Raw genomic sequence first — 15,685 nt, 5'->3', positions numbered from 1 at the left:
TAGCCTCACATGGCGAGGCCATGTGTCCCGCGCCAAGTGAGGTGCACCTAGCCTCGCCCCGAGGGCAACTCGCGCTTAGAGGGGCTCGCGCAAGAAGGAGCCTTGCACTTGGACTGGCCTCGCTTCAGGAGGAGATTCGTACAAAAGTTGTCTCGCACCACGGAAGGGCCTCACACTCACCTGAAGGTTGTCTCACACCACGGAAGAGCGTCGTGCGCGCCTGAAGGGTGTCTCGCACCAAGGGCGTTTCGCACCATGGAAGGGCGTCTCCACCAAGGGCGTCTCGCACCATGGAAGGGCCTCATGTTTGCTTGAAGTGTGTCGCGCACCAAGGGCGTCTCACACCATGGAAGGTCCTCGCACACACCTGAAGGGTGTCTCGCACCACGGAAGGGCCTCGTGCGCGCCTGAAGGATGTCTCGCACCAAAGACGTCACACGCCACAACCGTCTCGTGAAGCACGGCTTCGTCTAGGAGCCTCGCCTCATGCCTCATCTCGCACCTTGTGGGCCTCGCGAGGCACAATCTCGCACGTTGCGTCCCACTTCGCGCCAAGGGTGTTGCGAGGCCACCTCGTACGCCCCATCTCGCCCCTTGCAGGCCTCACAAGGCACAACCTCACATGGGGGATCACATCTCACGTCAAAAGTCTCATGAGACACACTCTATGCCTACAATGCCATACCTTGTGCCTAGGGTCGGGAGGCCTCTCTCGTATCATTTTCATAGGACCATCTCGCGGGATCCTTGATTGCCAAGGATCGTGGAATAACATATAAGGATTTCAACACTTGAAGCCCTTGAGAGTAAGGTACCTAGCGAGGGTGAAAACCTATGACTTGAGGAGCTCATACGAGTACGAAATGTACTTACAAACCTAGAGGAGTCAGAGTACGGATACAAGGTTCCCACCAGACAAGTAGTGGCAGTACAAGAATGGTACATGGTAAAGACTCCCTCAGCACGCTTATGAGGTCCGTACCCGACAAGTAGTGGAGGCATAATATGATACCAAGGCAGGAGTACTTTTGCAGCCCATGACACGTACTAGAGTAGACCACCACTCTTCCAACACCACTACCACTACAACTTGTGCTACTACCCTGATAGTGTACTCATGTACTATTTTGTGCCGAGGGACCACCATGTATAAGGGGCCATTAAAGCCCAGCTATAAATAGACCTTGACCCCTTAGAATAAGGGGTTGGAAAATTCATTGTACACTCACGCTATTGAGCAATATAAAAAGGCTTACTCCATTGTTGATCTATGTTTATCTTTCCTTAAGTTTATTCTAATTTCTTATGTAAATATCTCCATACTTACCTTTGAGTTGCCGATCTAATTTCGTTGACGATTTTTCACCGTCAACAATTACTACAACATAATTTTCCACTATTGGATAAGTCTATGCCTACTAATTGTTTGATGAAAGTTCTAAGAGAAGTGTGCTTCAGTTTTAAGGGGAATTGATTGAATATTTTGAAGTGGAGGTATTTATTTGTTTAGTAGATATTTGGTGGGAGTAATTAGAGGAGTTTGACTTGATATTTTTTGGGTATTTTGAATTATTCTATTAGTGCTTAATTATTTGTGTTAAAGGAAGCTTATCCCTGAGTTTTGAAGTGAAGAATGGCATCAAAGAGATTTAGAAAGAATACTAAAGGTGCTTCCTCATCTGAGGTTCAATTTCATGCCACCAAATTTATTTATGAGGAGGCATTCAAACTGTAATGCTCCGACTCATTCTAGACCTCGAACCATTAAAAACTATTAAACATAACTACTATTTTGGAATACATACATACATAAAATATTAGAACTTTATTAAAAATCCAAAATACAATACGAAATACAAAATAAAGTATGGGTACCCATTGTTCAGTACATAAAACATAAAAACATAAACTTTAATAAATTGTTTAAATACTAAGTGTGGAAATACATAAAGCATAAATCAAAAGACTTTAAACACCGTCAACCTCGATCTTCCTGCAGTACATTCAATCCATCCATCCCCAATACACATGCCAAGCTCCCACGAATCTGTCTCGCCTTCAAAGTTCATTTTCCTTCACCATCTAAAATAAAAGGAATGAGCCTAATGCCCAACAAGGAAAATCTACTAAAATCATATATCATAAATCATAAGACTATATCGTAAAACATATACTATAAAACATATCATGTAAAAATGTATATCATATAGGACTACAATATTAATGGTGGTTAACTCGTTACCCTAGCATGTGATAAAACAATCTAGGTCCTCAATCTACTAATCGAGGTAGGTTAGATCACAAAATAGTATATGATAGCCCATCTAGGTCCTCTATCTACTAATCGAGGAAGGATAAATCATAACTCTACTCCACGATAATGATAAAAACCTTGGGGTTTGCTATCTAAGCAACTATAAGCCCCAAGTGACTACAAGACATATTCATACATATAACATATCAACATAACATATCATATCACATATATTTAACCTATTTTCCTTACCAAAAACTGAGATATTTGAGACAAGAACGGGATTGGAACACTCATAAAACCAACAGTAATACCATGAGTTTCTAAAGAAAAGGAGATGAAAACGAGAACTAAACAGTCAAAGTAGAAACTTACAGAAAACCATAGGTTTCAAGAAACTTAAACACCTAACCAAAAAGCCATAACAATAGGTCAGGATCTTACAGAAAATGGAAGGAAATAAAAGAACTACAATGGATTAAACCTGAGGATCAGAATACCTTTAATGGACTATGACTTTGATCTACACCTCGATACTGAAATAACACTCTATCTTACATCCCAAGTGTTTAGAAAAGCTTAGATGGAAAATCTTTTATCCAAAACCCAAGTGTTTTGAGGCTCTGAAGAATGCTTGAATGGTGAGTGAAATAGCTGAGTACTAGGTCTTATTTACAGAGTTCAAGGAGTGAAACTAACCCCTTTTAAAATGAATAAATAAATGAATAATAACTAAAAAGATTTGAATTTTTGTTTCAACAGATGCCCAGAACTCGGTAAAAAACGTTCAAGAGCAAGTCCAAGTGGCTAAGGGCTGCTTCTAAATTAAATCCACAAAGATTCAAAAATGGCTCCAAGATTCAATATATTGCCTAGGCGATATATCGCCCGTATCTATGTCCAGAGCTTCTGTGGTTTCGTTCATGTGAAGTTGACGTATTTTCCGTATCTTCCGTAGGCGACATATCGGCACGTTTTTGCACACTTTCAACACATTTTAAATTTTTTTAAACAGCTTTGACTGAGTACAACATGATCCTAACTGCTATTAAAAGGATCTAGGGCTTCTAGATTTATCCTTTAATAAATTATTCATCTAAAATGCTTAAATCCTTAATAAACATGCTTGTGACAAGTGTCACGTTCTTATTAGTTCTATCTAAACCTTAGGTTATAATAAATAATATTTCTAGGACTAGCGATATATATTTTTTTCGATCAAGAAGAAGAAATGCACTTCATTAATCAAACAAGCAAATGTACACAATAACTAGACTAAACAACCTGAGGCTAAGAATAGCAGCCTCACCAAAACTAACAGTACAATCCAAACACAAACAAACTCAGGAATCTACAAAATAGTTCAACCAATATTTACATTGTAATTTTTGTTAAAACTCTTTGCTCCTGGGAAGATAGCTGCTTCTTGCTTACAATGTAGAGCCGATGTTGTATTATGGATTTTACTTCAGAAGCTATACTAGTAGCAGTCCTAGAAAAATTGTCAAAAATACAACCATTGTGATTCCTCCAGATGCTATAAACTACAACTGCTAAAATCATGTTAGTTATATGAAAAATGAAGCCATGATTTCTGCTAGAGAGTCAGGTCCTCCAGCTATCAAACTCATAAGGCCATGCTCTGAATGCCATCCAGTTGAATATATGATCCAACACCTATTTTGACAGAGTACAGTCAAAGAACAGATGGGAGTGACTTTCATCAAAACTACCACAGACCGGGCACAGAAGAGATTCAAGAGGCACTCTGAATCGAAGCAAGTTATCACAAGTAAGCAACTGAGCATTAAATACTTGCCATAATAGGAACCTATGCTTAGGCAAAGATAATCTACACCATACTTCTTTATAGTAACCAACCTGTTGTTGGCTCAGGGTACTGTTGTATAGGATATACGATTGAAATTTCCCAGATAAACTAGCAGCCTTGATATCTTCCCAACTGAATTTGCCTCTCAATTTGCATAATTTCCTCCAATACCAGCTAGTATCCGGAGGCAGCCTATAGGACCAGAAGTCTGAGCCTTTCAGATAGATTGTGTTTATCCATTTTACCCACAGCAAATCATGCTTCACAGAGATAGCCCACATATACTTAGCTAAGATAGCATAGTTCCAAACCTGTCCATTTCTGAATCCGAGAACCCCATATGCTTTAGGAAGACAAACCTTCGCCAAAGAATCCATATGTAACTTGCACCTATTGCCATTAATTCCCCATAGAAAACCACGACAAAGCCGCTCAACTTCCTTAATTATGCTTTGGGGAAGGACAAAAATACTCATCCAATAGTTGCTCAGCCCAAACAGAACTGAATGGATTAGATTTTAGCTACATTAATCAAACCTTATGTTTGAAATTTATTTCTAAACTATAGGTTAAACTTATGCAACTATTCCCACATTGTGACTATCTGCTAGAGCTGGTAATAGGGCTAATCTATATGCAATTATTCCCACCTTGTCCAATATCTCAAAAGGACCTATAAATCGATGGCTAAGTTTGCCTTTCTTTCCAAACTGCTTCACTCCTTTCATAGGAGATATCTTTAAGAAGACTTGATCTTTGAATTTGAATTCCACATCTGGCCACTTGGCATCCGCATAACTTTTCTGTTGGCTCTGAGCAGCGAGTATACACTTTCCAATCAGCGCCACTACATCCTAAGCCTCTCTAACAGCTTTGGGTCCAAGAAGTTGTCTTTCTCCTACCTAATCCCAATGTAATGGAAATCGACACTTCCTTCCATAAAGTAACTCATAGGGTGCCATAATTTTTGTTGCCTGGTAGCTATTATTGTAGGAAGATTCAATAAGTGGCAAATACTTACTCCACGATCCTCTGAAGTCTAGTACACAAGCGTGCAACATATCTTCTAAAATCTGTATGGTACGCTCGGACTGACCATCGGTTTGAAGATGAAATGTCGTACTAAGGCTTAACTTGGCACCCATGGCTTGCTGCAAGCTTCCCCAAAATCTCAATGTAAACATCGATCCTCTATCTGATATTATGGTCTTAGGTATTCCGTCAAGTCTTATAATTTCTCGAACATAAATGTCTGCGTACTAGTCTGAAGTGTATGTAGTCTTGACCGGTTGGAAGTGAGCTGACTTAGTGAGTATATCTACCACAACCCAAGCTGAGTCGTACTGCTTATTTGTTTGTGGCAATCCTGTCACGAAATTAATGGCTATGTCTTCCCACTTCCATTCTGGAATAGTAAGCGGTTGCAATAAGCCTGCAGGTCACAAATGTTCTGCATTTACTTGCTGGCATATAATAAATCTGGACACATATTCTGCTACGTCTTTCTTCATTCCCGACCACCAATATAGTGCCTTAAGATCATGAGCGATCTTGGTCGACCCCGGGTGAACTGGGGTAGTGTGTTCTTCTTCTAAAATCTTCATCTTAAATACATGGTCATTCGGCACGCATACCCAACCCTTATATCTCAAGAACCCCTGTCCTAATATAGAGAAATATGTGGCCTTGCCTTCTTTGACGGCAGCCATATGTGTTACTAATGTGTAATCATTCCCTTACACTATCCGTGTATCTACTAATAGATTTGAATGGATGGACAAGTTAACCAGTTGACCAATGACTACTTCTATTCTGGCATTGATCAGCACTTACTGTAGCAGCTTTTTTACTCCGGATAATGCTGCTAGATTTGTGAAACTCTTCTGGCTTAGCACAGTCATAACCTTTTCCTAGTTCTAACCACCTATCTTGCCACATGTTGAGCTCTTTTTGTGTGAAGAAATACTATAAGATCTTGTGGGCCGTATAAATCTCACACCGTTCTCCATAAAGATAGTGACGCCATGTTTTCAATGCAAAGACCACTGCTGCCAACTCTTTATCGTGCGTTGGATGGTGTTGCTCGTATTCCTTCAGCTGCCTTGAGGCGTAGGCTATCACTTTGTCATTTCACATGAGCACACAACCTAAACCTTGCTTTGACGCATCACAGTATACTACAAACTTGTCATTGGATGTCGATACACAAAGTATTGGTGGTGAGCATAGCTTATCCTTGAGCAACTGGAAACTCTCTTAACATCTATCCGTCCAGTTGAACTTTTTTTGTTTCTATGTCAGGATAGTAAGCAGAGTGGCTATCTTAGAAAAACCTTCTACAAATCTCTGATAATAGACTACTAGCCCAAGAAAACTTCTAACTTCTGACGCATTCTTAGGTCTTGGCCAATCCTTCACAGCCTCTACCTTAACTGTGTCTACAGCAACTCCATCCTTGGATAATATATGCCCGAGGAATGCTACTTACGAAAGCCAAAATTCGCACTTCTTGAAATTGGCGTAAAGTTGATGATCCTTCAACCGCAACATTGCCAATCTTAAATGTTCCTCGTCCTCGACTTCATCCTTGGAGTACACCAAAATATCGTTAATTAACACTATGATGAATTTCTCCAAGTAATCCTTGAAGACCCTATTCATTAAATCCATAAATGTGGCTGGAGCATTAGTAAGACCAAAAGACATGACTAGAAACTCGTAATCTCCATATCGAGTTCTAATAGTTGTTTTTGGGATATCCTCTTCCCGTACCTTGAGCTGGTGATATCTTGACCGTAGATCACTCTTAGAAAACACAGTCGCTCCTCGAAGTTGATCAAATAAGTCATCGATTCGAGGTAGCGGGTACTTGTTCTTAATCGCCACCTTGTTCATCTCACGGTAATCTATACACATCTGCATGCTTTCGTCCTTCTTCTTCACAAATAGAACCGGTACTCCCCATGGCGAATTGCTTGGTCTAATGAAACCCAAGTCTAAGAGTTCTTGCAAGTACGTCTTTTATTCCTTGAGTTCGGTTGGTGCCATCCGGTATGGTGCCTTTGAGATAGGTTCGGTTCCCAATACTAGTTCGATTGTGAAGTCAATTTCCTGAGTCGGCGGCAACCCCAGTAAGTCGCCAGGAAATATTTCTAGAAATTCCTTTATAATGCAGATGTCTCCAACCTTTAGTGGTGTTTCCTTTGCCACATCCACGACACTTGCTAAGAATGTGTGACATCCTTTCTCTATCATCCTTTGAGCTTTGAGAGATGAGATAAGTTGTGTCCGTAGTCCTGAAACCTTTCCTATAAAACATAGTTTCTGACCGTCAGGAGTTTCAAACATCACTTGCTTACATCTACATTCGATGGTTGTGCAATGCCTTGCTAGCCAATCTATGCCTAGTATTACATCGAAGTCTTCGATTTCTAACTCTAGCAGGTCTCCTTCTAGTTCTGTGCCCTCAATTTTGATCGGTACACCTCGTACTATTCGTGATGATAAGACTACTTCGCCTGAAGGAAATTTTGTCACAAACCTAGTTCTAAATCTTTCACAAGGTTTTTCTAATTTCTCTATCATTCCTAACAAGATATACGAGTGTGTTGCTCTTGAATCAAACAATACTGAACATATACTATTGAGGATAGGAAGTTGACCTGTGACTACTTTGTTACTAGCATCAGCTTCTCCCTGGGTCAAGGCAAAGACTCTGGCTGGAACCTTCTTGTTGTCCCTCTTTTCTTCTTGTTTGAGCTGTGGAGATTCCTTCTTTCGATGAGCTTTCTGGCCACAGTTCTCACCACCTTTGGTGTTTGGACGACACCCCCCTGGATGTCTTTTCTAGCATTTGGAGCATTGCGAGTATTCTACATAACCCGACCTATTATCTCCATTGCTATTCCGTGCTCTTTTGTCACCATCGGCCTGCTTACTATCAAGATGCTTCATATTCGGGACATTATTGTTCTGTTGGTGGTTGTTGTTGTGACTCCTACTATTCTGTGTCTCATTCTACTGCTTAGGTTCAGACTTCCTTGCCTTCTCCTTACTAACATTTTCCTGAATCCTTTCCACTTATATAGCCATTTCTAAAGCATCGACATAAGAAGTGGTTCGAGGATTTGCTGGCATGACTCCTAGCTCAATCTTTTGTCTGAGTCCCCTGGTGAACTTGGTGACCCTCAAGAAATTAGTTCGGACCAACTCTGGCGCAAACTTGACTAGTCAATCAAACTGTCGAGCGTACTCGACTACCATTAATTTGCCATACTTCAGATTGGATGATTCTTCCACCCTCGTGGCGATGACTGTCGAGTTGTAATACTTCTTGTGAAACAGTTTCACAAATCTAGTCCATGTCCTGGTGGCGACATTGTGTGATTGTTGTACTAAATCCCACCTGATTCTGTCATCCTTCTTCAGAAGAGACGAAACGCAAGATATGCAATCTGCGTTACCAAGGTTCATGTGTTGATGTATTAACTCTACATTCCTGAGCCATTCTTCTTCCTTGAAGGAGTTGGTTGCCCCTTCAAAGTTTGGAGCGTGCTGCTTACGGAAACGCTCATAGACTGGCTCTATGTACTGAGCTGGATAAGGGGCATAGTTCGTCATTAGCCATCCCCCATATGGACCTACTTGCTGGGGTGCTTGAGCCGCTGGCTGAGGCTGCGGTTGAGGCTAGGGCTGAGTCTGAGGTTGCGACTAGTCTATTGTCATTGTTGCTACAGTAATTCTTCCACTTGTTTGCGTAGCCTGACAATCTCAGCAGTGTTGTCAACCAGAGGTGGTACATTTCTATTGGCAACAACATTGGTAGCACGCGTTCCCCTTCTTGGAACTAGAGGGGCTTCGTTAGTCTCGTTGGTGGCACTGGAGGCATTGCCGGCTGTGCGTGCAGACCTTCTGAGCGACATCTTCAGCAAAGTTCTAACAGTCGAGAAAAACATGTTAGAACTTACCGTAATAGGTTCTAAGGGAAAACTTAGTCTAAGAAAACATAACTCGGACCTATCAATTATGATTTCTTATGAAAAATTATGTAAGCCTTCTTTATAATTAGGGTGTGTTTCTATAGTTAGAAAATTTAGCCAACTTTATTATTCTCTAAGTTTGTTTCTAACCATCCTATATGACTAAAATCTCAGGCCCGAAACCCGTCACTATTCCAAAGTTAACCATATTGAGGGAGGGCTGGGATTAGTAAATAAGGAACGAAATACAAAATAAGGTATGGGTACCCATTGTTTAGTACATAAAACATAAAAACATAAACTTTAATCAATTGTTTAAATAGTAAGTGCAGAAATACATAAAGCATAAATTAAAAGACTTTAAACAACGTCATCCTCGATCTTCCCGCAGTCTATTCAATCCATCCATCCCCATCCCCAATACACATGCTAAGCTGCCACGAATCCATCCCGCCTACCAAGTTCATTTTCCTACACCATCTAAAATAAAAGGAATGAGCCTAATGCCCAGCAAGAAAAATGTAATGCCCTGGTTAGCCAAGACCGCTACACTGTATATTTGTAAAGGTGCATGACTTGCTAATCAAGCCAATTAGTTGAAACCATGGTTGCTGAAGTCATTAATGTGCTAGGGTTAAAAGGTTTTGGTCTCGAAAGATACTTTTCATATAATTAAACATTTTACACATGAGATCCCAAAAGAAATACTGTTTAAAAGTCTGTTTACAAAATTTCCAGTGTACAGACAACCACCAGCCTTTCTAAAGGCAAAACAGATGTTTATGGTTTTCCTGTCCCTGTCTCCCCTCAACCGTGGCGGCTGAGTAGCTGGTCATGTACATTATGCTCTTAGAGCTCTCCAAATCAGGGCTGATCAAGCTTGCCCTTGCCTTTACCTGCACCACGAAGCACCCGTGAACCAAGGCCCAGCAAGAAAACATATCATGTTATATAACAAGCAATATTAACATTTGCATAACCCTTTAAGCATGTTCATACACTAACATACCACAATAATCACAAAGCATGAAGATTCAACCCAAAGAATCAGCTAATCATCACCCAGCTATACAACATAACAATAAACCAATTAATAATAACAAACAAATCACATAATAATCAGGGTCGACACCTTAGGTCGTACCCTATGTTTACCCCACAGTCGTACCCTCTGTTTGTATTTTGTACGAAATACAAAATAAGGTATGGGTACCCATTTTTTAGTACATAAAACATAAAAATATAAACTTTAATCAATTGTTTAAATAGTAAGTGCAGAAATACATACAGCATAAATTAAAAGACTTTAAACAACGTCATCCTCGATCTTCCCGCAGTCTATTCAATCCATCCATCCCCATACCCAATACACATGCTAAGTTGCCACGAATCCATCCCGCCTACCAAGTTCATTTTCCTACACCATCTAAAATAAAAGGAATGAGCCTAATCCCCAACAAGAAAAATTTAACGCCCTGGTTAGCCAAGACCGCTACACTGTGTATTTATAAAGGTGCAGGTCTTGCTAATCAAGCCAATTAGTTGAAAACATGGTTGCTAAAGTCATTAATGTGCTAGGGTTAAAAGGTTTTGGTCTCAAAAGATACTTTTCATATAATTAAACATTTTACACATGGGATCCCAAAAGAAATACTGTTTAAAAGTCTGTTTACAAAATTTCCAGTGTACAGACAACCACCAACCTTTCTAAAGGCAAAACATATGTTTATGGTTTTCCTGTCCCTGTCTCCCCTCAACCGTGGCGGCTGAGAAGCTGGTCATGTACATTCTGCTCTCAGAGCTCTCCAACTCAGGGCTGATCAAGCTTGCCCTTGCCTTTACCTGCACCACGAAGAACCCGTGAGCCAAGGCCCAGCAAGAAAACATGTCATGTTATATAACAAGCAATATGAACATTTGGATAACCCTTTAAGCATGTTCATACACTAACATACGACAATAATCACAAAGCATGAAGAATCAACCCAAAGAATCAGCTAATCATCACCCAGCTATACAACATAACAATAAACCAATTAATAAGAACAAACAAATCACATAATAATCAAGGTCGACACCTTAGGTCGTACCCTCTTTTTACCCCACTGACTTCGGCCCGCTTAAACCGAGTTCAGTGCATAATAAGCTGTCCTTAGCTACCAGTGGCCGAGTCGCACCCTAGGCGCTAGTGTAAACTTTGGCACTCTTAGGCCATTGGTTTACTGTTTACATGGCATAATAGCATCCTTTACAAAGCATACAAAATAGGGAACTCTTAGTCCCATTATAAATCCACAACCGGGTGCAGTTTTCTTTCCTTTAATTTCCAAGTGTACTATTTACGAGCGATGCCTCTCGAGCACGATCCGCTTCCCGAGCCCTAGCTTAATACCTAGTCACAACCAAGATACGAAACGAAGTACCATTAATAATCGCGTAAATATTTCCGGATGGAGTTCTAGCTTCTGGGACATCAAATTCCACCAAACACGGTGGTGGAATTGATCCCGAGCACCCTATGTTAGGTTCCCGCTCTTAAAACCTCCAAAAGATCAAAAATACCCTTAAGGGCTGCAGCCCTTGAAACCCAGCCACGGCCCACCCCTGAAATAGAGGCTAAGCCTCTCGGAAGACAGACAGGCGTCGTGGCCCTACCCTGTGGCGCAGCGGCGCTTCCCCACTGCAGAGCCTCCTTGGCTCTTGTTTGCTTCGCAGGGTCGCAACACTCTAGAACAGAGCCACGGCCCAAAAAAACCACCATTTCTAGTATCCTAACCTTTCTAAAAACAACCCCAAAGCACCCTATTTCCAAAACCCACTGATCACAAAACTCGTAACATGATCCTAGCAACTCAATCCAACAAAAACCTAGCTTAAAAACTCATTAGAATCCCATTTTGATTTCTGAAATCCAGTAGCTCAAGAACTCTAAAACCAGCCATGCAAACTCAGATTATAAACTCTAAATTACGAATTGAAGCTTGCCTTCTTTGATGAACCACTTCCTTAACAAATTTCTGAGCTAAAACCCAAGCTTCTCAACTTCAATTCAGTCCTTAAACATCAAAACCATAAACACTTTTAATACTCAGCCAAAGCTCAGAATTCTAATGATCAAGAGTGCAATTTAGCCCTTACCTTAATCTTGGTTGAGTTTCCTTAGCTGAACACTGGACTAAACCTTCAAGATTCCAGCCTAAACCACTGAATTCCCTCAGGTTTCAGTAGTTTTCTTAAGAGAGAGAATAGAAGGAAGAGAGGAGCAAAAAGGGTCGGTTTGGTTTTTTTTTTTGTTCTACTGTTTTCTGTTTACTTAGTCTAACCTTAGTTAATTAAGTCAATCCCGAGGCTCGGGGTACCGGAAACGTCCCCGAGGGTAATAAGGTAAAATTCCCCAATATTCTCGCCTTGGTTTCCTAACCTCAAATATATCTCCATATATTTATTTCCATAACCCAATAACCCAAACAATCATCTAATACCCGAAATACCCCTTGACTTGCCCCAGGTCAAATGTTAAGCCCCGTTGTGACTTCCCGTTTACTAGCTCCCTAGGATCGCCTTGAGTCGCACGCTGCAGATTTACCCACATAATAATGTGGTTCTCACAAATACCACATATAATCACATTTACATTCATATAACCATGCAAGCATGTTTATCATATAATAACACGTTAATTTTATTAATTCACACATAAACCAATTATGTCCTCCCGCCACACTAACCAAGGCCCTTAAGCCATATTAATGATTTTGGGTCATTACAACTATCCCCTCCTACTTAAAATTTCATCCTCGAAATTTACCTGAAGAGCTCAGGATACTGATCCCGCATCATCGTCTCTAGCTCCCAGGTCTCTTCCTCAACCTTGCTATTTCTCCACAACACTTTAACTAACGGAATCGTCTTGTTCCGTAGAACTTTATCCTTCCGGTCCAAAATCTGAATTGGTCGCTCCCCATACACTACAAGAAAAAATGCTTTTAATAACACCAAAAATGTGTTATCAAAACATACCATAACACTTTTTGATGTGTTAAGACCGACTATGTTATCGTAGGTCAGGGTACTTTACATAACACTTTATCATTGTTATACAGATGTGTTATTATACTGTCAACGATAACACAATTTCTTTGTTATTTTAATAAATAGATAAGTGTTTAATTATGTTATTTATAGTCGATTATATAACACATTTCAATACTTATAAATTTGTGTTATACTACACTTTAGTATAACACGTTTTTTGTGTTATACTACACTTTAGTATAACACATTTGTTATATTAGCTTAGAGAAACATAATCTTTTTTTACTTACACAAAACTAGGAAAACAAATATGAAAGTTGAAGCCAAATAAGGTAACATAAATAGATTTTTATTAATTACTCAAATGTAATTACAATATTTAGTCTACTAGTCTAGGCTTAAGAAATGATATTACAACATAATTTATGCCCAATTCAGATTCCTTTATCACTAAATAGAAAACAAGAAATGTATACAAAAATTAGTGAAATACATTCTTCCATTCTAAAGGCCGCAACTACAAATGTTGTCAAGTATTGCTCCAAAGAAATCATCTCAATATACCTGCACATTGTAAAAAAACAGTCCTTTTATTATTAAGAACATAAGACTTAAGCTAGTTTCCACCTGTAAGCATATAAAGTTTAAATTAAATTTGTAATAACTCCAAAACTTGACGAAACAACAGGGTATAGCAAGATGTACTACCATGCAAAACAACGACTGAAGCAACAAAACATGCTACTTAAAACAAGGTTTGTGAAATGTATCAAGATAACAAATATATCATTCTCAATGATCAAAAAGTATGTGAGGAAGAATTGATTCCAGAACTCTAAATTCTGTCAAAATATCCCCAAAAAAATTAAAGAATAAAAATAGAATCACACTTTGACTTCTTATACAAAAAAAATCATAAAGAAAAACAATAAAATAAAAATGCACCTGGAAACTTCTTTAGCATCTTTAATATAAGATTTAGCCCAATTTCTGCAATAAAACTAAAAATAAAGTTAGAAAAAAGAACTCTTTCTAATAAAAAGAAAGAAGAATGTCACTTGGAAACAAGATAATTCTTTGATAACCTTAACATTTAATGAATGAAACATACCCCTCTTTAGATTAAAAACCTTGAAACTTTTCTTTATTATCAGCTGCATTAGATGAGTGGACAGTAGAAGCAAGCCAAACTGCAACCAAGAAGTAGCCACACCAGGGAAAAGGATCTCGGCTCTATTAATTCTATTGTCTAAAAAGTAATTCAAGGTTGTTCCTGTCACCATTAAAGATCACAACAGAAGAAAAAAATTCAGTATCTATAAGAGCAACACAGACAAACATCAACATTTAGAAATGGTCAGAGAGAGAGAGAGAATGAAAGAAAGGACCTATAACAACTGTTATGCTTGAAGTGATCACTTCTGTGACTGATAAGCCAAGAAAAGCCCAAGCATACTAAGTTGAGAGATTTCCAAGGCTAAGTACCACTCCTCCTGCCATTGCAAACATCATAGAAGGCCAATTATCCTGCACCAATCACCCTAACATGAATCGAAACTAAATACATACAATACAATACAACTCCATTATGGCAAACATATGAAATTTTCATTATGCTGTGTTCCTTATCACTGGTCTCTCCAAATAGCACCACATTCATCAAAGAGAATAGAGAATGAATGAACTAAACTTTATCTAAATATATGCAAGTGTTGAATATTTGTGATTCAACACTTGTAATGAGCTAAAAAATATAATCAGTACTGAATTAATCATGAGAAGGAGCAGCCAAAAGAATTATATAAAAAAAAGAAGAGGAAAAATAAAAAAAGAATGGATTCTAGACATGTCTCATAATAATTGGACCTTTTTATTAAACTTCATGGAGACAAGACTCACAATAAAATTGTCTAGCAATATTTTTATCTCATTTTCTTATCTAACTTTTAGCTTTTAGCTTCTATAAAAATAAATTGATTCTCACCTCTGTTAGGGTAAAAATAAAAAAAATAAAAAGGAGAACAGAAGCTTCTGTTTTGGGGGTAATCTCTGAAAATTACATAGGCCAAAAAACAAAAATCTAATGAATAAAACATACCAGCAATACAAGAGCATGTGCAATATTCATATTTCTTAAATATATATACACATCTAAATCCCAGACCAGACATAATCTATAACAACAGAAGAAAAATAAATCCCATACCAGATGCAATATTCATATATTTCATAAAATTATGCATAAAACAATATGAATCTACTTTCTCTAGTATAAGTATAGCTGTAATATCACAAAGATATCTTTCAAGTATAGCTGTAACGAATGACTCTGTACATGAATATTAATGCTTTCTTTAGTTTCTTCTTCTTTAGACTATAAGTATCTAACTTTAAAATGTTTCTATATCTTGGTTCCCATAGGTATCAAGTGTTTTCCTTTGTTACAGAATAAAGATTATAGGGAAAGATAGAAGAATATCACAGGCAGAGGAAAAACACTTTATCTGAGATATAGTTGATTTCTGACCACTTTTTGGTCAAGATTGACGGTGGCAAAATAGGTCAAACATGATAATACGACTTGAA

General features: G+C 38.8%; 1 protein-coding gene across 1 annotated transcript; it reads right to left on the bottom strand.

Annotated features, from left to right (window-relative positions):
* Window positions 1-3,931: 3,931 nt before the first annotated feature.
* Window positions 3,932-4,462, bottom strand: LOC133800127 (uncharacterized). Its single transcript, XM_062238095.1, has one exon. It carries the CDS (start codon window positions 4,460-4,462, stop codon window positions 3,932-3,934), a length of 531 nt encoding a protein of 176 aa, XP_062094079.1.
* Window positions 4,463-15,685: the final 11,223 nt, after the last annotated feature.

Source organism: Humulus lupulus, chromosome 9, assembly GCF_963169125.1.
Source record: "Humulus lupulus chromosome 9, drHumLupu1.1, whole genome shotgun sequence".
NCBI lineage: Eukaryota > Viridiplantae > Streptophyta > Magnoliopsida > Rosales > Cannabaceae > Humulus > Humulus lupulus.
This window is presented reverse-complemented; position numbering and strand designations above follow the sequence as displayed.